Source organism: Penaeus japonicus, unplaced genomic scaffold (genome assembly GCF_977035675.1).
Source record: "Penaeus japonicus unplaced genomic scaffold, GWHDUDI00000001_assembly GWHDUDI00000020, whole genome shotgun sequence".
NCBI classification, from domain to species: domain Eukaryota; kingdom Metazoa; phylum Arthropoda; class Malacostraca; order Decapoda; family Penaeidae; genus Penaeus; species Penaeus japonicus.
In genome coordinates this window covers 7,843,789-7,866,288 of record NW_028234422.1, presented here as the reverse complement: position 1 = coordinate 7,866,288, position 22,500 = coordinate 7,843,789, and the positions used below count along the sequence as shown (strand labels likewise).

At 35.4% G+C, this 22,500-nt stretch overlaps 3 protein-coding genes across 6 annotated transcripts in view; 2 read left to right on the top strand and 1 right to left on the bottom strand.

Moving 5' to 3' along the window:
- Positions 1-10,474, top strand: part of LOC122246343 (pyruvate kinase) — a 16,052-nt gene extending 5,578 nt beyond the window's left edge. Inside the window, exons 7-12 of one of the 4 annotated variants that reach the window (XM_043004868.2) lie at positions 181-426; positions 804-1,026; positions 1,686-1,697; positions 6,044-6,200; positions 7,206-7,430; positions 10,323-10,474. In XM_043004868.2, coding sequence (XP_042860802.2) covers positions 181-426; positions 804-1,026; positions 1,686-1,697; positions 6,044-6,200; positions 7,206-7,422 — 855 coding nt within the window. In that variant the 3' untranslated portion in view covers positions 7,423-7,430; positions 10,323-10,474. The remainder of the gene's footprint in view (positions 1-180; positions 427-803; positions 1,027-1,685; positions 1,698-6,043; positions 6,201-7,205; positions 7,431-10,322) is intronic. The other 3 variants (XM_043004870.2, XM_043004872.2, XM_043004873.2) reach the window with 3 other exon arrangements.
- Positions 10,475-10,640: 166 nt separating this feature from the next.
- Positions 10,641-17,708, bottom strand: eca (transmembrane p24 trafficking protein eclair). The gene is made up of 5 exons (XM_043004876.2): positions 17,555-17,708; positions 12,958-13,073; positions 12,204-12,308; positions 11,803-11,949; positions 10,641-11,635 (listed from the first exon to the last, which is right to left on the bottom strand). The coding sequence occupies exons 1-5, from the start codon at positions 17,691-17,693 to the stop codon at positions 11,486-11,488; spliced, it is 657 nt and encodes a 218-aa protein (XP_042860810.1). The 5' UTR covers positions 17,694-17,708; the 3' UTR covers positions 10,641-11,485.
- A 428-nt stretch (positions 17,709-18,136) lies between these two features.
- LOC122256566 (DDRGK domain-containing protein 1) overlaps positions 18,137-22,500 on the top strand; it is a 6,684-nt gene continuing 2,320 nt past the window's right edge. The window contains exons 1-5 of the mRNA XM_043021358.2: positions 18,137-18,301; positions 20,297-20,419; positions 20,892-21,028; positions 22,221-22,301; positions 22,456-22,500. The exon at positions 22,456-22,500 is cut by the window's right edge and continues 138 nt beyond it. Of these exons, the coding sequence (XP_042877292.2) occupies positions 18,211-18,301; positions 20,297-20,419; positions 20,892-21,028; positions 22,221-22,301; positions 22,456-22,500 (477 nt within the window). The 5' untranslated portion in view covers positions 18,137-18,210. The remainder of the gene's footprint in view (positions 18,302-20,296; positions 20,420-20,891; positions 21,029-22,220; positions 22,302-22,455) is intronic.

The following is a 22,500-nucleotide window of genomic DNA, read 5'->3' as shown; positions in this document are numbered from 1 at the left end:
ACGTTATATTAGCAGTATATAAAAAAAAAAAATGAAAAATGAAATCTTTATACTTTGATTATTTTCTAAATCTGAAGTGCCTTAATTTTGTTATTACTATTGATACTTTTATTAGTTTAACTCCTTTCAAATTACAGTGAATCTTCTTCATTCTAAAATTGTTTTGCCCTTTCTTCTTAGGTTGGAAAGCCAGTCATTTGTGCTACCCAGATGTTGGAATCCATGGTAAAGAAGCCCCGTCCCACACGTGCTGAAGTGTCAGATGTGGGAAATGCTATCCTTGATGGTGCCGACTGTGTCATGCTGTCTGGTGAGACCGCAAAGGGAGGCTACCCTCTTGTCTGTGTACGAACCATGGCCAATATTGCACGTGAAGCCGAAGCTGCAATTTGGCACAAGCAACTATTTACTGAGTTGTCTCAGCAGGTAATTTCAAAGATTTCCAAGTCTATGACAAGGATGGTTTGTACTTCCAATAATTTTGTAGAGTATTATATCAATAGATCTAATGGAATCTTACATTGCAAAGTCATTTGACAAGCCTTGACCTGCTATACTTTACTTTTTTTAGTACCTGTAAATGTCCATATAGAAACGTACTTGAGTAAAAATATAGATATTTAAATTGAAGCTGATTTACAGTGATGCATTATAAGGATGATTAAATAAAGATACATGTATATGCTTATTTAGTTTAGATTAAGATAAACATTTATATACAAAGAACAGATATGGATAAAGAAGTATACAAAGCTCCATAGATATATTGGTTTCTTATTTTGAAGCACTAAACTTTTTTCCAGGTCCATCTGCCCACTGACTCAACTCACACCACAGCTATTGCTGCTGTTGAAGCTTCATTCAAAGCAATGGCCACAGCAGTCATTGTTATTACCACCACTGGTCGCTCTGCTCATCTGGTTTCAAAGTACAGGCCTCGCTGCCCGATTGTTGCTGTCACACGATTCCCACAGGTGGCCAGACAGTGCCACCTCTACCGTGGTATTATTCCCATCCACTACACTGGTATGTACTATTGGCACTTAGACGTGTGTTTATATATATATATAAATCTCTTTTTATTCTACTTTAAAGTCTTTAAGTACACAGGTCAAATCCCTTGTTCATATGATAGTACAGGATATACTGTTGTTTTCTGAAGCAGTATGGCTTTATTGAGTGTTGACCAGTAGAGTAAAGTATTGCAAAACTGGGCTCATGTATATTTAAGTGGTTTGGAAAAAAGAGAGTAAAATTAGAGTAAAAAGGGGTGCGGAGAAAAACATCTAGATACTTTTGTGCAAGCTTGAATGAGAGATTAATTGAATGTGAGTTTGAGAGAGTGAATGAGTAGAGTTGGTTTATAAAGTTTTATAGTAATCTATTTCTTAATATCAAGTACATGCCTATCATATCTTTTGCTGTACTTAATTTTCTGATTAAAAGATTAAGTTTTTCAGACAACTGTTGTGCACAAGAGTAGTTTTATGCTGCAATAGTATTTGTACTGACATTGTTTCTCAATATGTGTAAGAGCAAAAGAAGCCATAGTTAAGGAATATTTAGAAAGCCCAGAGAGAACTGTAAAGACAATATAAAGATGAGCAAAATAAACAGCATGGCTATCCAACCCAGTATTTCTACATTCAGTCTCTTTCTTCCATTCTCCTTCGTCTGTAATCCAGTGCCTCAGAATGGTATGTTTCTTTGAGAGAATTTGCATTTGTTGTCCCTTTTCTTTCTTTGTTCTACTTTATTTATTTTATTTGGTTACTCATTATTATTTTTTGCAGTGAACTCAAAGCTTTTAACCTTTTATTCACTTTTTTTTTTCCTTAGTTTTATCCAGGAAAGTAGATGTGTGCTGAAGGGATAATGATTGATTTTTTGTTTCTTGTTTTTTGTTCTCGACAAGAGTTTATTAACTCCGATGATTATGAATTGCATTTTGCACTAATAGGTTGAAAATAATGTACCTCGTTGTGTTTACTTTCTTTGGTCTTCCTTTAAAATGTCTGCAGCTTCTCATCACCTGCTCTCCTTGTCCTGTTCCCGTCTTGGCCAGATTTCTTACAGAAGTGATTAAGGAGCAAAAATTTATCACCACGGGGAAATTATCTAGGAAAATTATCTGGATTTAACACATGCTCATTGTGGATGTATTGGCTTGGTATAAAAGGGTTTCATTATTAGAAATCTGGTAAAGTTTACCCAGAATTTGTGTTTTAACCATAGATTTAAGTTGTTGGTGACCTCCACACAATGGCTCATGGAGGTCTGTCTTTATGTTAAGGCGCTATTAAGCATATGCGTTTAATACAGTGTATAATCAAACGGTGAGTTCCTTGAAGTTGAGTAGTTATAAGGTACTTAAAACTTTCTTTTTTTTCTCAGTGTTTAAGGATGAATTCAACTCCATGCAATAAAATAAGTTCTAAATTTCAGGGAAACTGAAATCCAGTTTTTGAAAGTAGAATGTCTTCTTTTTTTTTTTTTTTTATAAAGAAATAGAAGTGGAATGCTGTGTGTCATCATATTTACAACAAATTAAGAATTAAATCAATATTAGATTGTTTAGACTTAAAATTATGGTCAGGGTTTTTTGTCTTGAAGATGACCAAGTACTTTCAATATTTATATAACAGATATTCTGTAAATTAATTCTGATTAGTAAATTAAATGATTTTTTTTTCTTTGTGAGAGATAATGTTTACCTATTTTTCATTCTTTTTTTAACTTTAGATTTGTAAACATTCCTATCCATTGAAAATGATAATAATATTAAAAATATATTGGCTTCATCATAGCCCATATATGTATCTGAAAAACACCCAGATATTTAATTTAATAAGAAAGAGTTTGGTTGTAAACTGTAAATATGGCTTCAAATGCTTTTTAATTTCTGATAACTGTTCCTGGTGCCTAGAACTGTGTTGTTTTCAGGTTGCCTTTATTGTTGTAGTTCCCCTTCCATTTCTGCCTCCCTCTCTCTTAAGAGTCCCATTATCATGTGTTCTGTTCCCCTGTGTATCATGTCTCTGTGTTGTGAATCACTGGAGACATGTCGATTATCTCTGAAAAATCCACATGTTGATTTACAACCCGTCTTTGAAAGCTGAAAAGTGACTGACGCAGCTTTTCCCTTCCCTCTGATTTTGGATAATGTAATCGTCCTTTGCATTTGGAAAGATGAACAGTAACTGAAGGCTGATATGAGTTAAATTATTCCAATTATGATCTATATATAAAAATACCGTCTTTTGGTCAACACGCTGAAATTAGAAGGGAAAATTTTTGTAACTGAATGAACTATGGCATGAAATTATTTTTGAAGAGAAGGGTCGTCTTGTGCTTGAAAATTTGATAAGTTTTATGCCTAGATTCCAGATGTAGTAAAGGGCTTCTTAAGATTAATGATTCATGAACATTGTTGTAATTTATTTCTCAATTTTTTTTCTTAATGCAGAGGATGAGAATGGTATGTTAGTTGAATTTTGTTTTTGCTGTAGTTTTTATGTAGAGAGAAATCTAGATATTATTATTTTTTTTTTTTTCTGGCATGGTTTATTTGAAGTTTTATTTAGACTTTGCTGTGCAATAGATCAGTGTTTCTTTTAATATATTTTTTCTAAATGTTGAATGCTCAAGGATTGTATATAATTTCAGGACTTTTATGTAATCTGCACCCAATTGAGTTCACTAATTACCAGTTGTATTTAATTTATGAGAGAGTTTTTAGATTTTGTAAACCTATAAATGAGTTTCTTAATTATAACCCACACTCACTACCAACAAAGTGAATAGTGGGAAAAGGATATAGTCTTATTTTTACATTTCTCCAGTGAGAGGTTCAGTACCAAAGAACAACAAACACAATTTAGACAAAATGGATGGAAGTGCAGCTGACTTTTTCTAAATCGTAGATGGATTAGTTAGTTATTCTACTCTAATATTTGAATAGAAGAAAGATAAGGAGTTTTTAAGCCAAATAAGGCTGCACTCATCATATGTAAATAGTAATGACATTTTGAGATGGGGAGAGATCCAATTTTGGGACTGAATAGATATCAGTTAGTTGGAAATTTCCATTGTTAACTTTTGTGGTAAACATGAAAAATGCAATTAATATTAGAATAAGTCAGGTACCATGGGCAAAATTCACATGTTTAGGCATAAAGTTAATACTTCTCTATGATGCTTTCTCAACAATATAGAAGTTGGATTTTGAGGATATTAATCCATTGCGGATGGGTGTCATAGCATACACGATGCACAAGCTTTGGGCCTGACGGCAGGCATCATGACGTACATGACTATAGTTATCACGGCATTTTTGATGTTAAGGGAGAGTGGATTGCTGTTTCTTTATTGTACTATAAGTAATAATTCTACTTACTGAATGTTGATGAAAATTACAATCATAAATAACTATGCTGTAATATTCAGCAAAATAGATTTAGTTTAGAATCCCAAACATAAAAGGCACCACTCTCTCCTAACACCAGCAGGAAAGAATGGCACCCATTCATGGTCTCTAGAAAGAACTGTCTCCAGAGAGCGGTGACATTTGGTCTAAATTACCAGCGATGTAGGATGTGCAGGCTGAGTGAGAAGAGGAAAATGACCCAGACCAAGTCCAGTGTCTATAATGGGCCCATGCCAGTTTGGCTGCTTTTGCTGTGGTACTCTCAGTCCTAAACACAGGTTGTGGAGGGTTATTTCTTTTGTCTTTATTTATGAAAGTACACCAATATGAAAAAATAAAGTTGCTTTTTGTCCTGATATGGACCCTATACTACAATTTTAGACAACTGTAACATTGATAAAGCCTGCCATGTGGCACACATGTCTCATAATACAGTAAAACACACACAAAAAAAAAAACACAAACATGGCTCTAGTAGTATAATCAGTGTATGGAAGAGCATGTCAAAGGTCATGATATGTCACGGGAAGTTTCCTCTCTCTGAAATAAAACTCATCTGGGATGCTGTGCCAGTGGCACTAGCGTCAGTCATAGGGACACGTTGAGCAAATCTATTGCCGTTTGTAATGGGTTAAGGCTTTGGCTTAAATAGTTCCAACATATTTTAGATTTAACTTATATTTTTCCTTTTTGATGAAGAAGCTAGAGAATTTTCCCACTGTTTTCTTATTTGGGTTTGTATCTTACTAGTTTAACTCGAGTCTCAAGAAATGCATGCTATGCTATTAGAGATTTATAAGCTCTAACAGTCAGCAGTTGACAATTATCCAAGTGTTATTTATCTGTGTGGCCTACTTACAATTAGTTCATTTTTAGTAACATAGTATTTGTGTGAGTTATGATTTCAAGATAATGGAATTAATTTACATAGTTGTATGATTTACATGTAAAATTTTTGGGGAACCTCACTAATTAAGTTTGTGTGACTTCACTTGTCACAAATCTATTTTTCTTCAACAAGGATTTGAAGCGTCATTTACTGGAGTTTATAATTATTTGAGAGTAGATTTTTCAGTGGTTCAGAAATACTGTATACTTGGCCAAGAAAGTGACAGAAAAGAGGTGTCTGGCAACTAAACAGTATTAGAAAAAAAAAATTATAGTGTTACCAACTTACCAATTCATTTAAGAAATACAGTGTACCTTAGTAATGCTTAACCTGTTAATGACGGAAGATGTGATATCCCGTCATGTGGTGGCATGAAAATCATCTAACAGATTAGCTTTAATTGTTCCTATACTGTTCTTGCATGTTTGATGAGTTTGATGTGATTAGATTTTAGGGCAACAGACTACTACAGATATTATAAACTTTAGATAAATGAAAAGATGTTAATGCTTTGGACAGAAAGTAATTTTTGTTGGATTACAAGAATGATAAAAGTTCTTTTGAATGTAAAGGGAAAATGGTTTAGCAAACAGAGAATTAACTATTTTGTTTTCTTTATTTGCTCAATCACTTAAATTTGCATATTTGATTAGGATCATATTTGGGCTAAATTTTTTTCTTTTCTTTTTGTACGTAGATACATATTCATGGTTCTTTCTTGTTTTCAGCTGAACGTATTGAAGACTGGATGAACGATGTCAATGCTCGTGTGGACTATGCTGTTCAGTATGGCAAGGAGTGTGGCTTCATCAAGCCTGGAGACCCTGTTGTTGTGGTGACTGGCTGGCAGAAGGGAGCTGGCTATACCAATACCATGCGCGTCCTGTACGTACAGTAATTTCTCAGTTGTGGACTTGACAAGGGATACTAATTGCTTGTTAAGTTAAGGTACCCATCGGGAGCTTTAAAGCGACTGTTTCATTTGCTGTTCAGAGTGCTTGTACAGCTGTCGCAAATGCTTATGATCAAAGTCAAACTTCATTTTGTGATGGGTACACTACACTACTAATGATATTAAAGACAAACTATATCTTATACACCTACACATGTCTGTGAAAAATAAAGTTGGCTGAAGATTGGCTAACAATGCTTCTAATCATGTGGGTTATGGTTTTAAACTGCTATTCTTGTTGCCTGTATATACAGAATGTCTTGTGAAAATATGAATATACTTTAGACAGCAATGACTTGCAATAACATTGTTTAAGGATTTTTGAAAACAGAATAAGCATAAAGTAAATTATACTTCTCTAAATTGTGTAGAATATTACTCACATTTAGTAAACTTTATTTATTTATTCAGTGTTATTGCAAGTACAAGCTGGCGAGTTTTGTTGTAGAACAGGTATACAGATAAGCTAAGCAAAATGGAGTAGAATGTTTAGTTGAACTGAGAAAATGGATACCTGGACAGGGTAAACAATGTTGCTTGGTGAATGTACATGTCAAAGGAGAGTCATTCCATGAAAGTAAATAAAAGAAAGAAAGAAAGAAAAAAAAAGATCTGTAAATGTTACATGGTCTGTGAACCATGCCTAGTCACTTGGGTATAAAAAAACTCGAGTTAATAGGATATAATTATTGTCATTCAATAAACTGCAAATTACAAAATCTAACAGATTGTCATTGCCTTGTTATTATTTACTGTTGAGAGATATTTTGTTAACATTTGAGATTCAGTCTTAAATTACTAAAATTACATATTAATAAAATTGATAATTTTAAATGTGAAATTTCTGTGATTCATTGTGGTATTATCTGAAAACATTAAAAAAGGTAAAATGCATTCTACTTGTACTGTGTCTCAACACACTTATTTTTATTATACAGCATTGTACCTTCAACTGGCTCAACAGCCTCCATTGTGAAACTAGGAGCACAATCGTCTGTTAAGTCACCTGTTCAGTCACCTGTTCAGTCAGGTGCTCCCTCCAAGGAAGGGCACAAGAGAACCGAAGGTGCTCAGCCAGATATTCCATGGCCGAGTTTCCTTGCACACATGGGCCCTTACCACCTATGTGCTGCAGCAGTTGCTAACAAGATTTAAGATGATAGGTACATGTTCAGAAGTTGCTCCGTGATGAGCAAATTTGACAAATTGGTCTAACCTAATCCACTGGGAATGATAATTAGAATTATGCAGCCCTGTGTGCATTTTCAATTTTATTTCAATGTTTGTTGTGCAATTTTTCTAACAAAAAACTCCTTTGCCATTATTTAGTTTCTTAACTCACTCCCTCCATTTCTTTGTTTATCATTTAGAATAATATGATTTTGTTTAATTATACATTATGTATGTATGGCAAGAATTAATATATGCAATACATGCATATTCAATCACACATACACACATACACACACACACACACACACACACACACACACACACACACACACACACACACACACACACACACACACACACACACACACACACACTCACTCTCACTCTCTCACTCTCTCACTCTCACACTCTCACACTCTCACTCTCACACTCTCTCTCTCACTCTCACTCTCACTCTCACTCTCACTCTCACTCTCACTCTCACTCTCACTCTCACTCTCACACTCACACTCTCACTCTCACTCACACTCACACTCTCACTCTCACTCTCACACTCACTCTCACTCTCACACTCACACTCACACTCACACTCACACTCACACTCACACTCACACTCACACTCACACTCACACTCACACTCACTCTCACTCTCACTCTCACTCTCACTCTCACTCTCACTCTCACTCTCACTCTCACTCTCACTCTCACTCTCACTCTCACTCTCACTCACTCTCACTCACATACATTCACGCGCACACATTCATGCGCACGCACACACTCACACTCAAATCACATACATAAAGTATATATTTTGAGTATATTGGAAGCAAATATTAGTTTTGAGACTAACAGTATTGTGTGTCTCACATTGGTCTTAAAACACTTCTGAGTATATTCTGAATGTACCACTCAAATTACTTACTTAGTAATTTACTCTGAAAAACTGACAAAAAGCCCTTGCTTAAGTGTTCTTTGTTAAAATTAATGGATTATGAAAAGTGCACATCTTTCCAGTGAACTGTTGCATTATTATTATTTTTTTTCTTTTTAAGTGAAATTTGCAAAGGTATATAATGGTTATCATTATTAAAGAAGTATAATGATGCAAGATAATGAAAATGCATTACAGTGTTTTGTAAGATAAAGTATCTCTCTAAGTCAGATAATCAGTTGAGTTTCAATATTAGCAATGTTGCTAATTGTTGAATGATATATTAAGAAAATAATAGCTGAAGGATTGAGGCAAATGTGTAGGACCTGTTTAATACCATAAAAAGAGTACGACTTTTATCCCAAATTGCACTGTTTTTCAAGTAGTTAATGCAATCGATGCTTTTATGCACCAAGGCTGGTAATAATTTGAGGAAATGTTGAATTCTAATTGTTGTTTGAAATTACACTGCAGCTGAAATGACTGAACACTGAAAATTATTCTTACTCTTTAATTTCTCTATTGACCGACCAAAATAGGTTAACTTGAAGAAGCTCTAGAGTAATTTGTTCATAGTAACATGATTACGAAGGTGTGTGATGATGATGATGAGGCCTGTAGCTTGCAGCGTTATTAATTCTTCCTAGGAAGATTCCTAATGCATTCACATTTTTCGATTTGACTGTAAATTAGGTAAGTCGGAACACTCTTGCTTTTACCACTTTACCTTCTTGGTTTGTGGGCTCGTAGTTTTTCGTTACCTTCTCTTTCTGTCCTATTGATTAGAAGAAAAATGGTAAACAGATGTTGATTATGCAATGGTTATTATTTTTTAGATAGATGCTCTTCAGAATATTATAGTAAATGCATATATTCTTGAATGGATGATTAAAATTGTTGCATGTTCTGTATATTTTAGTTTAGTGTAATCACTCTTAGAGTTAAGGTTCTTTATGCATGTCCATATTTATTTATCTTAATTTATTTTTTTTCTTCTGGTATTTATAAACTGGAAGATACATTAACCCATATGCTTTTTTTTTTTTTTAGTAGTTTGATTATGTGCATATTTTAATTTTCAGGCTAATTTTGTATTTAGTTCAAATTTGATAAATGCTTATTTTTTTAGTCGGAAAATGTTTGCTGAAAGCATTACTTTGGGCAGCAGCAAGTAGTATCTGCCCCATAAAAGAGGATAAAAAAGAAATATCTTCATGCAAATATTCTGCTTTTTACTGACCAATCGAGTTCTGGACTGATTGATTTTAAAATGTCAAATAATTGATTTAAGTGCAATGTCAAATAATTGATTTAAGTGCACAGTCCCCTTGGTTTTCATGTTTACCACTATGTGAACTGTCAGTTTCAATGCTTGTATCTGATTGTTCACACATTGGCAGTGCTGAGTGGTGGACTTAGAAGTGTAGGGTGCTGTGCTCTGTTGGGAGGTGATGGATATTTTGGTGTTTTTTCCCCAAGTCAAGTGGAAATTATTCATATATAATTATAAAAGTATATGGGGTTTTTAATTTAAAGAAAATTAATATACATCTTGTGGGGTGTATTCTGTAGCCAATTTGACATTTTATTGTGGGTTTTGATGTAACTTAAGATTTTTTAATTGATAGTCTAAACAGCAGTTGGCATAATTACATGTGCTATGCTGCTATGAGCAATTTCCTGAATGCTTTTGGAAGTTGCTTTTGTAGTGGTTCCTCAAGGCATAAAGGTGTACCAAATATGGGTTTGGTTCAAGTAGCCAATATTTGCATTGGTGGTAGTCATTTTCCATTATTCATGCATGAAATGTTGGTGTTTTCCAGGAATACCACTGGATAATCCAATGAATATAGTTGTTCCTATGCAAGATCTTAAATACTTTTTTTTTTGAGGGTGTTATTATTATTATGAATTATTATTATAAAGCTAATTTACTCTTTATACTTTTCAGGATCGTGTCTTGAAATGTGAGAGAAGTTGTGCCAATGAGATAGCTGTGTGAACCAAAGTAATCTCCCATGATTAAGCCAGTAGTATTCAATGTATTTCTAAGTTGTCAGGAGTTTGCCTGCAGCAAGTATACAATAAATATAATTGGATGAAGTCATGTATCATTCCCCTCAACATTGATGTAATGGCATAAAATGCAAGTACTTTCGGCACAATGCATCTGATACCCTCCAGAAATGATACCACGTAACAATTGTCAAACCATGGTAACTCAGCATGTGATTAATGTCTTGGGGTTCATTTACTGATATACAATAAATTGTAACAACTAGTATGTTTATTACCAAAGAGATTCCATATTCAAGTTTTGATATTTACATCTTGTTTTTAGGTAATGAATCTTTGATAAACAAAAATTTGTTTTATTAAAAAAATGATTTTTAGACCAACTCATAATTCAACAACTTTCAAACATTACAAATAGTGCACATAATCTTCAGTGTAAAAAACAAAACAAAAAAACTTGCCAAAAATTAACTTTACTATCCCAACTTCAGTGATGAACACAAAATGAAAAAAAATATTTACAACTTTTTCCACTTTATTTAGTCATCAATGATAATCTTATATCATAAGTGATATTTACACCCAGTTAGTGCATATATTCTTTCTATGGAAGAAAATGTCAAAGCTTTATCATTCTACCTGCAGCATGAATGGCAAATCTATAATCTGATTAATATCTAAAGCACAGCAAAACAAAGTAGTGCTCATGGCCCTCAACACTTTCATCATAACAGAAATACAAAGTGAAAATATAAAAAGATCAAAGAAATTTTGCAGAGTAGATATTTTGGCTTTCCATGCTTGGAATTTCTCACTCAAGCTCTTGCAATGTGGTCACATGATGTCCGACTCCAGATTTCAGGCATCTATCATCAATTTTAGAGAAGGTGCAGGTACATTCTTCCCCACAAGAGGAAGTAATATGTGACCCACTGTCAAAGCAGAGATGAATTTACCACTTTCAAACGAACAATGGCTTTTTACAATAAAGGACAGTCATGGTGATCTAAGCCTAGAGTTCACATGGTGGCAAAAAGAAAGAGAGAGAGAGAAAAAAAAGAAATACATATAAATAATTCCTACATTCTCTTCCACTCATTACACAAGTTTCTTGGCCTCGAAGAAACTCTTGAGGTGACGCATCTGCCAGAAGCCCATGCCAACTAGGATGCCAATCTGACTGATGGACCACCAAAGAACTCGCTGGTTTGTGCTGTCGGAGGTCTGTCGGAAGCGCTCCTCACGATACTGCAGTAAAAAGGCCAAATTAATAATAACGCTTAACTACTGTCAAAATGAACTATTAAACTTTAGGAAACTTCAAACATGCAAATTAAAACCTCATTCCTTCAAACTAAGAATCTTCGCAAAGTAACTTTATCTGGTCTGATGAGTATGAGTGCCAAATTTCTTACCCTCTGGTAGTTCTGTTCTTTGGCAATCTGATCAACCTGATCCAGCAGCTGTCGCACTCTAAGTTGGAGTTCAGTCAACTTCTCCTTCTGGGCAACATTAGCATAATCAATTGCATGCTCTCCAACTTGGATGTCAAAGTGCACACGCTGTAGTGGGAGAAAAGCAATTAATTTAATATTAGGTAATATTTTCTTTGGAACTTTGTATTCTAAATTACTCCTTAACATTTACTGAGAGTTCATGGTTGACATTTTAAAATTAATGCCTTTAGTACTTCAAATACTCTTAACATAAGAATTACATTACTCCGTAAGTCCTTTTTCCAAACCACATTCTTAGTGGGGCATTTCTATCAATGATTAAAGAATCCTTGTACAATGGAATGGCAAAAGAAACCTACCAGCTGTGATCCTGAGAACCACTTGGTGGAGTTGGAGTACAAGCAGATGACATGTTCTCCAGGCGTGTGTGAGGTAAAGGTGAAACGGCCTTCACTGCTATACACCTGAATGTTAAAAGTAAAATTAGTATAAAAAAAAATAAATAAAGAAAGAAGACATGGGTATAGACTTGTAAAGGTAATGTCAGTATAACTTGACTTAAAAAATATACAGATGCATTACTTGGCTCCAGTGTACTCTCTACTGATAAAAGCACAAATACACATTTCTAAAATGAAGTAGTATTTAATATATATATATATATATGTATACATACATACATACATACATACATACATACATACATACATACATACATACATACATACATACATACATACATACATACATACATACATACAAACAAACAAACAAACAAACAAACAAACAAACAAACATATATATTTTATTTTTTTTTTCTTTCTTTTCTTTTTCTTTCTTTCTTTAATTAAATTGAGTTTTGAAACTACTTTTATACACTGGCAAACAGTTTGCCAGATACACCAGCATGACCAAAAAGCACTATAATTTAGCATTTTGTGAAAAGGTAGACTAAAAAACAGTAAAATGTAGGCCTATTATTCCCAAGAAATGATGATGACCTTAGTGCAGATATTCATATTCTTCTCTGTATATAATGCAGTAATACCTAATGAACACTAATGGCGTAGCTATAATAACAGAATACAAATAAAGCCATTCATTGCTGCTTACCCTGGAGAGAATAATTTTGTCATCTGGGTCTCTGATTTCTACGTGCATTCCAAGGCCTGGTGATGATGGCATGAAACCACCAGTTCGTGGGTCAAAAAGTTGCAGCTTGTAGTTTCCTGAAACAAGTGCTCGTTGTTAGACGCTCTGGGGCAAATACCATGAAAACAACAAACAAGTTAAATTTTGGCATAACAGAAAATTTCACTAACTAAGATGTTCCATTCAAAAACTAGACTTAAAAATACTGCCCCCCCAAAAAAGAAAAATTAAGCATATGAAAAAAAGTGATTAAAACCTTTATAATTTATTGCATTTATTCTTCAAGATTGTCAATTCTGATAGTAGATGTTCAACTTTAATCATTAAGACTGTATTGACAGTCAACAAATCTCAAAAATAATTGTAATTCAAAATCAAAATCTCGTAATTTCTCACAAAAACTGAATGGAAGTAATGTGACCAAGCTGTGAAAAAATAAGAGAAAATTTTATGCTGACAGCAAGCAAGGTCCTATTCAATAACGTTTGGGCAATTTCTTGCCCATACATATTAACCCTATGACGACGGTGTGTCACACTCGTGTGACACAGCCAAACTCCCAATGCCGGGGTGTCGTGCCACCGTGACGATTACAAGGCAATATTGCAATCGCCCAGCATAGGGGTCTTCGCGTAGCGAGTGCCCCGTCGGGAAAGGGTTAAGCTTTGCATTCTAGTATCTAATTTATTTGTGTGACATTTGCAACTGAGAAATGATAAAAACCTGAATGATAGAAGTTTAAACCTACTAGAAAAAATTGCATCATTTTAACTTTAAACATCCACAAAATACAGTACATAGAATTGAAAGTTCTTGGTTGATACATTTAACTTGCTAATACTGTTATCATTATTGTTGTTATTGATACTATCATCATCAATATTATCATCTTTATCCTTCAGACTTCTGAGAATGTTGTATTATGACAGAAAATTGGAAAAAAAGAAAAGGAATGACCAGTGAATTCTTGAAACAGTTCAGTTCAGAGAGATTTGCGAAGACTTCCCTTCGCCCGGGCTATATGCACGAGGCGGCCCGGCCATTCTTGAAACTATTAAAAGGAAATGAAAAAGAAAAATAATGTTTAAATTGGTGATTACCATAGGTTTAGATGAATAATGATAACAGGAAAATGGAGGGAAAAGAAGAAAGAAATACTTCTACAAATTATGAAGCTCTTACAGAGTAACACTAACAGTAAAATATAACAGGAATATTGATCCTGGTAAAGGACAGACCTGGTATACTGTTCACAGGTCTGGATGTCTGCAGCTGACTGTCATTTTAAGGTTCTTGATAGGGCATTAGCTAAATTTCTGCTATCTAACTTAAATTTTTATTTCAACCATAAATGTATGATTGGCACCTTATCAATTATGTATAAGATTTATAATAATATTGAGCATCCTTTATATTTTGGCTTCCCTTACATTATACTCCTTTTAGAATTACTAGATACTCTCTGTGCCTGAATGAGTGTACTCTGACACTCATACATCATTGTATCTGGTATTATTGAAGATGCTTTGTTCCAACTATTATTAAGTTCTGGAACAAGTTGCCTAATTGTATTGTCCAGTTGGCCAGCACTAAAATTTCTGAGTGAGTTAAACAAACAATTTTTATATTTTTCTTTAAAAGACCAATCCTGAATTCTTTAAAGCATTGTGTACTTTACTAATTTTCATAAATCCCTTAATGTTTTTCAGCCTTTTTATCTATTTATTTGTATTTTTTTGTCTTTTTGGCCAGTACTGAATGTACAATTTTTGGTGACAGCACAGTTCAACTGATTTTTGTGCACGCAGAGACCAAAGGGAGCCACTGATATGTGATGCTTTCTGCTTTATTGCAGTTGCGCTAACTGTGATAATTTGGAAGGTATTTCTGCTTTGGCCTATGTGTGTTTCTGCAAAGTAAAAGGTAAATATTTGTAATTCTAATCAATTAAAGAAATATTCTGTATGCACCTAAACCAAAAATCAGTGGCTGTGCAAGAACATGTGCATCTGAGAAAGACACTATACAAAGTGCATGTGTTGTGCACATTGCTGCCTATCCATAAAGTGCTGGAGGCTCCAATATCCAGATATTTTTTAACCCATTTCTGCCGGTTGACACCCTATCATGTGGTTGGAAAATATCCCTGGACCCAGGTGATGTCCTGAGATGTAGGCATTTTCTCGCCAAGTTCTAGGTAGGGCAGTTGTGATGTGCAGAAACGTCAGCAATAGAATGCTAGATTGTTCTTAACCCTATGACGACGGTGCGTCACACCCGTGTGACACAGCTAAATTCCCGATGCCGGGGCGTCATGCCAGTGTGACGTTTCCAATTTAATATTGCAATGGCTTTCGCTTAGCGCGTGCCCCATCAGGAAAGGGTTAAGTATAATTATTTTTCATAATTTCTTAGACTCTGTTACTTTAGTTTAGGTATTAGAGTGTCATAAAATGTTATATATCATAAAAAAAAAAGAATATCACAGAAAATTACATGATAATGATAACATAACGGTAATTTCTGCTTCTGGTCGATTGAATACAAAGATCCGAGTTGAAAAACTATTTTAAGATCAAATGTGATTGGCCAAGAAATAAAATAAAATAGAAAATTACAAATGCAAAACTATTTCTAATTTGTTGATTACCCGAGATATCACGAAGTACATCATGTACATACTCAAATGTACATGTATGATTATTTATACTGTTCTTTTTTTGAAAAAAAAAAAAAAAAAAAAAAAAAAAAAAAAAAAAAAAAAAAAGATACCCCACTAAGAGTGCTTCAACTTTCTATTGGTATAATCACATAGAAGTGAAGAATATAGACAAAGTTCAATAAAATAACAAGAAAAGCATTGCTGTAACATGTCTTTCGACTAAAATAACTCCTCTGAACATGGCAATATTTTTACAAGCCTTTACATTGTAGACGCAATCATGCAAACCATAAGAATAGAGTGAGTGAAAAATGCTCTGAGAGGTTCAGTGCATCCTCGCACAGTGTGAAAACACCCTGGAACGAAGTGTCATAAATATTTTATCTTCCCAGCATAAGTGTGAGTAGGCGAAAATACATCTTGTCGTGGATAGATTAAGATATTTGGCTGTAGTAAGTGCCGAAGACTCTGTAACTCTGATCAAGATTTGAAAGCAAATTCTACTTATCCCATTGCGGACCTAACTAGTTCTCAGGGCGGGTGGTCTACGATACTGACTAAAAATTAGAGGAACTGGGGAAGGATTTTCTCCACCCTCTGGGTAGCGCAGACTAGCCCAAACAATATTTTTCCATAAATCCATATAAAATGTGGGTTTAGGCCGACTTTGGAACCCTGTAGCTCTGGAGCTAACGCCATTACAGCCATAACATTTTATGACTGTGCGCGCTTTAACTGTGAGCAGATCCCAATGTCGCGTCATGTAAACATTGACTCCAGTCTTTTAGGCCTAATTGGTGCCAACATATATGTCATGACACCCGTATGCAATGGGTTAACCCAAATGCTCTGGGACGTTGATAACTGGCGCGCGATGCATTTCAGGGAGGTTACCGCATAGGCCTAAACCCATTCCGGGGTCTTATCTTATCTTATTACGCCTGGCATCAAGGTGCCGTCACCTTACATGATGACCAGAGTTTGGGCATGCAGTGATGTCATCACTGCATGCCATCCGGAGGATTTGGGTTAATGATCCACTTCTATCTCTAAAATTTACAGTTAATACTCAGAAGAGTGTTGTGTCGCTAAATACTACAATATTGGTATCGATGGAATCCTCTCACCCTCTACTATTCAGATATAAGGAGTATGATCCATGATTCAACCCTATAACCCACAATCTGAAACCAGGGGAGGGCATGAAGCAGACCAGGGAAATAGCAGGGTAAAATATGAATAATAATAGCTAACTACCTACCTAATCTTAACTAGGGTTGGTGCTTGCCCTAGCCATGGCTTAGCCCTCCCCCCCCTAATCGGCACACTTTGCGCAGCTGTGCAACCGTGGATCACTACACACAATATGCCATTAGGCAGGCAGGGTATTGTGGCATGCAGGTGACATTACAGTATTTGCACAACATATTTATGCATAAATTCTAATCATTATTATCATTTGACTCCATAATTTTCCCTGGTCTCCTACATGCCTTCCCTTGTTATCGGGACAAAGTTAGTGGATTAATAGGGGTCGTATCGTGGGTCATGCTCACTATACCTGAATAAAAGAGGTTGAGAGGAATCCATCGATACCAGATCCATAGTAATTAAGACGTGGCAGTATTCTGAATAATTTCCCACGTTTACAACAAGGGGGGGGGGGAGGTTAGTTTCCTGAGGGTAATACTCCTAATCAAGAAAAAAAAAAAAAATCTTCAATTCTGATATTACCAATTGCAGATATATTTCCGCTCCAACACGTTAACCATTAGTTTCAAATCTATTAATTCCCGTCTGGAATATTGGGTAAATGAACATATTCCATACAAAATTATATCTAATCAGAAACTCTCCCGACATGCATTTCATAACAAACGCCTTATTTCTCCTCACCTGTCACCATTGTCTCGTCGGGAATCTCCTCGATGAAACATTTCCTCTCCGTCTCACCAATGTGGAAGTACAAGCCCTCGGAAAACGAGCAGAAGACGCCTAAAATAATGCATATTGAGAAAAATCTTTTGGACGTCATCTTGCTTTCCTTTCTCGACTGACAACACCGCTGCTTCAAGCGAGGTCTCGTCCTCGACTTGAATCTCTTTAAGAATATATATTCAATATATTTCATAATTATTTAAATTGATATAATAAAAATGTTTTGTTAAAAGTAATATCTTATACCAAATTATTAAATAAATGGGTAAAAAATTATTTTTTACTATAGTTTCTCGCTTAAAGATAAGGCTATAGATGAAATGATTTTGTCTGACGTGGACAATGTCATCGACGTATTTCAATCCCACTTAACCAACATTAACGTTTGAAAATATGTTCACCAATTCGAAATAAAACGGGAAATGTGTTCTTAAATCATTCCCATTCTCGTTTTGTCGGCTAATAGTACATTTCAAAAGAAATAAGACATAAACCACCCTTCCACCCGGTATTTAAGCGCATTCCGGCCGACCTCCCGATCCTATCCCCGGAACTTATAGGTTGGATGTAAACAATGTCTGGTATTCCTCCTTGAAGCAACATCATCTGTCAATATGTCTGATGTAACGTTGTATGCGGTTTTGGCTACGGTCGTGGCAGTCATTCTTGCCGCCCTGACATTCTTCCAGCGAGGACGAGGAAAAGGTAAAGCGTCATGCGCAGTTGGGGAGACAAGATGGGCCATATGTTGGGGACTTTCATTTTATTCCTAGTTTTAGTCAAGTGATTTTACTCCGGAATTGTTGGGTCATTATTTAGGTTAGCTGGAGCAGTCGAGTTTTGTGGGAGGAACGTCTTTTACGATGGTTATAGTATGATCATCAGAATATGCCTTGATAGTTGTGCAAACCACCCATTTATAATGTCCCTTTCCATCTGTCCCAACACCCTTAGAGACATGTGAGGAACCGTAGGTTAATTGGGCAGGGGAGTTGATATTGTACAAGAAAAGCTTGAAAGCGAAAAAGAACAAAATAAAATCTATGAAAGTAAAGATTCATGAAGATTACATTTTGTCTCATAATCAATGAAATGTACAAATAATAATCTAAATTCTATAAATATACACTCCTAAGTGTAAATTCAATGGAAATTACACTCTACAATTCAAAGAATGCACACTATATTTTGTATTTACCAGGTTTTGAAATGGGTTGCATCTAAATCTCATAATTACATTCAATTCCACTGTCTTATTCACAACACCTAGTTTATACAGGCTGTTTGCAGGGGGCAGATAAAGTTGATCACATTTTTCATATATTTTCTTTTTGCTTTTGTTCTTGACTTACAGGTCACATATAAATTTCTTTTAATCTTCCCCAGTGACAGAACTCTTTATTACAGGTATCACAGTTCATAGTTATTTGTAGTGGTTTTGTTCCTGTAATTATTGAATAGCATTCTCACTATCAAAAACAGACTCTGCAATACATTATATATATTCAGCACCTTTCACAACAATTTGAGCACCTGTTTTTCCCTAAGGCATGGTACTGAATCAAATAGGCATTCATTAGTCAAGAAAGTCATACATCTTAACCCATTCACGCCGGATGACGTGCTGACACGTTTTGTGGTTTTTGGGTCAGACGCTGGCGACAAGATATTTGGTTAAAGCCGGCGCTCGGGGTGAGCAAGCAGACTCACGGCTAGTGCGCCCGAGAATCACGAGGCGTTCAAAAACCCTGGCATTCTGACCATTCCGAGCCGGAATAGCCTCGGCGTAAATGGGTTAACTTCTTTAGGAGTGATGTTTATCTTTACTGCTCCAATGCACACAGAGTAAACAGACACATGACCATAAGCAGTTGTTTACTTGATGTAATGGCATTAAGAAAATAAGACACATGATGTAGATATAATGTGGTTTACTTTTCATTTGTGCAACAAATTTCTCAGGAAAATAATATTTTAGGATTTACCATATCATTGGAATAATTACATTTTGCAATTAAAGTGACATCATTAAACTTCATATTATTATTAGGTTAAAAAGCAAGATTAGGCTTTTGGAAATTTTGAACTGATAATTTGTAGACATTTTCTTTTGGTGGACTGAGGCTGGCTAGTCAATCTGGAAAAAGATGCAGCCATAGCTTTTGTGTATGTGATTATAGTGGGATGGATAATTTTTATTTAGTTTATTAGTTTATTTTTGTTTCAATGTTTGTGCAGTTCTTTAGAAAAGCTGTGTACTGTCGCGAAAAAGAAATTTCGTATCTCTGGAGTGCATTTGGTGTATGCTGTCCAGATGTAGTAGATTTAGTCTGTGAAAACCAATTGTACCTACTATATTGGCAGTAATTATAAGTACTGCAGTTTTAAGGGGTTGCCACAGTCTCAGTGCTTTAGCAAAAAACAGAAAAGGAAATGAATAATAATAGGATAATTATAGGATAAAGTAGATAAGTAATTGAAACACAGCATATACATGGGTAGAAATGATGATAGATTATATCCAAGTTTACACTAGGTAAATCAAAGGTATTGGTTATTACTATTTTTAGCAAAGAGATGACAGTTCTCATATTGGAAGTTCTCAGAATAGAAACATTTCAATGCTGATAGATTTGATCATATTCTGCAATCAATTACGTACTCATATCTTAGCAACTGACAGCATGTATATCCTTTCAGAACAAGAAGAAAGAGGGGCACCTGCTCCACGCCCACGTGTTGGGGATGATGGCATCAGACCTGCAGTTGGTAATCGGGCAGCTGCCAACAGGAATGCCCGGGCGCGAATGCGAGCCGCAGCACGTAAGTTAATTATTCATATTCAAGTTAAATTTTTTTTTTGAGGAAATCTGTTTTTGTATACTTTGTATTATATCCAGCACTTAATCTTTGTTGCTATTTTTTTTTTTTGTATTTGCTATGAATATGTAATGGTGCTTTGAAGTGGGATTAGAGGTTGCAGTTCAACCCCCATAAGGAAGCATATTTTTGACAATTTTTTCAAATTAAAAAATAACTTGTTTTCCGTTATGAAGATGGTAATGATAAAGAAAGACCATAAATGTTGGCCAGAGCTGAGGTTATAGAAGACCATGGCTGTCCATAAGATGTCCAAGGTTGCAATTTATTTTCACGTTTTTACTCAGAGTGGGCAACAGACACACTAAGTCAGCCCTTAGGCACAGAGTAAAGGTGAATAGCAAGAGGTGTGGGATGCCAGATAGTATTTGACTACTCACATGTGCTTTCTGATAACTCATTATTTCTGTCCCAGGTCGTCGAGATGACTCGGACGTAGAAGAGGATGAGGAACCAGAAATTGAAAGTGAAATTGCACTACCTGAAGGAAAGATCGGAAAAAAGAAGCTGGCAAAGCTCCAGGCAAAGGCAGAAAGAAGAGCCACCAGAGAGGTATGTTTCGATTTTTTCGTGCTTGTTACTACCTGTCCTAATCTTGCAAGGGATGTTTACTTTAGCTTTGACTTCAGGACAATAAATGTAAGTTTCTCATTTTTCTGGTGTTAACTCCAGTGGGAATGGTGAGGTAGAGATTTGAGGGAAAAAAAGTCCCATGGTATCTTCACTTGACACCCATTTCTTATTACCCTTTTGAAAGATTTTTTTTTTTTTTTTTAGTAGTAATTTTGTGATGTATTAACCCATTGCAGACGGAGATAAATTTGCTTGCCCAGCCTCCAGGATAGGTTTTATTTTAGAGAGAGACCACTTGAAGCAATATAATTTGAAGCATCCCACTCTCTTTCAGTCATTCATTGTAAAACTAGAGCGGTTTTTGTGTTTTATTTTTTTGCGTGTTTTATTGAGTTTAGAGACTTATATGTGCCGTATGACAGACTCTATCAGTGCTGCAGTTGACTAAAATTGTAGTATGTTATCCATATTAGCTCATTATTTTCTTTATACTCAATGTGATAGAAGTATTGCTGTTTTATGGGAGGACAAAAGGCAACTTTATTTTTTCGTATTTTTGTGCTGTCATGAACGAATACGAAACATATAACCACCTACAATAAAGATAACAAGAAGAGGTAGGGAAGAGGAATGAAACCTGTGCTTGTGGCTGTGAGTGCCACAGTGAAAGACATCCATATTGGCACAGGAGCACATTTTAGACACTGGGTATGGATTGAGTCACCTTCCTCTTCTCGTTCTGCCTGCACATCCTTCATCGGCGGTACTTTAGAGCAAGGGTTCATCAACTTAGTGTGTGCCATCGCTCTATAGAGACAGTGCATGCTAGAGACCGTGGATGGGTGCCATTCAAGGCTCTCTCACCTGCTGGTGCTAGAAAAAAGTGGTGCCATCTAGGTTTTGGACGTTAAGCTTACACGATATTACGGTAATTATAGTAATTAGGACTGCAGTAGCCATCATCACTCATTCCTTTTTCATAGCAAAATAAAATAGCGCAGTGATCCAAAATCCCCGAACGTCGTGTACGTCATGACGCCCGTCGTCAGGCCAAAGCTCTTACGTCATGTATGTCATGACACCCGTACGCAATGGGTTAATCAGCATTAGAAACTTGTTACTTGAACTTTAAATTACTGTAATTACCTACATATTATAAAAATCTTTGTAGGCTGAAGAGCGAGAGCGAGCTGAGAAGAAAGAACGTGATGAGAAAGCTGCTGAAGAAAGGAAGAAGATTGAAGAACGCAAAGTGAGTGTCATTATGCAGACTAAGATTACTATTTAACATTTTTATATGCATTCTCTTGAAATTTTCCCAGTCCCATAAAATGGATGTATGTGTTTTTTGTATCATTATCAGTTGATTAGTTTATCAATGATTAAAATTTATTCCCCACATTCAGGCAGAAGAGGAAGCTAAGCGCCTGGAGCAGGAAGAGAAAGAACGA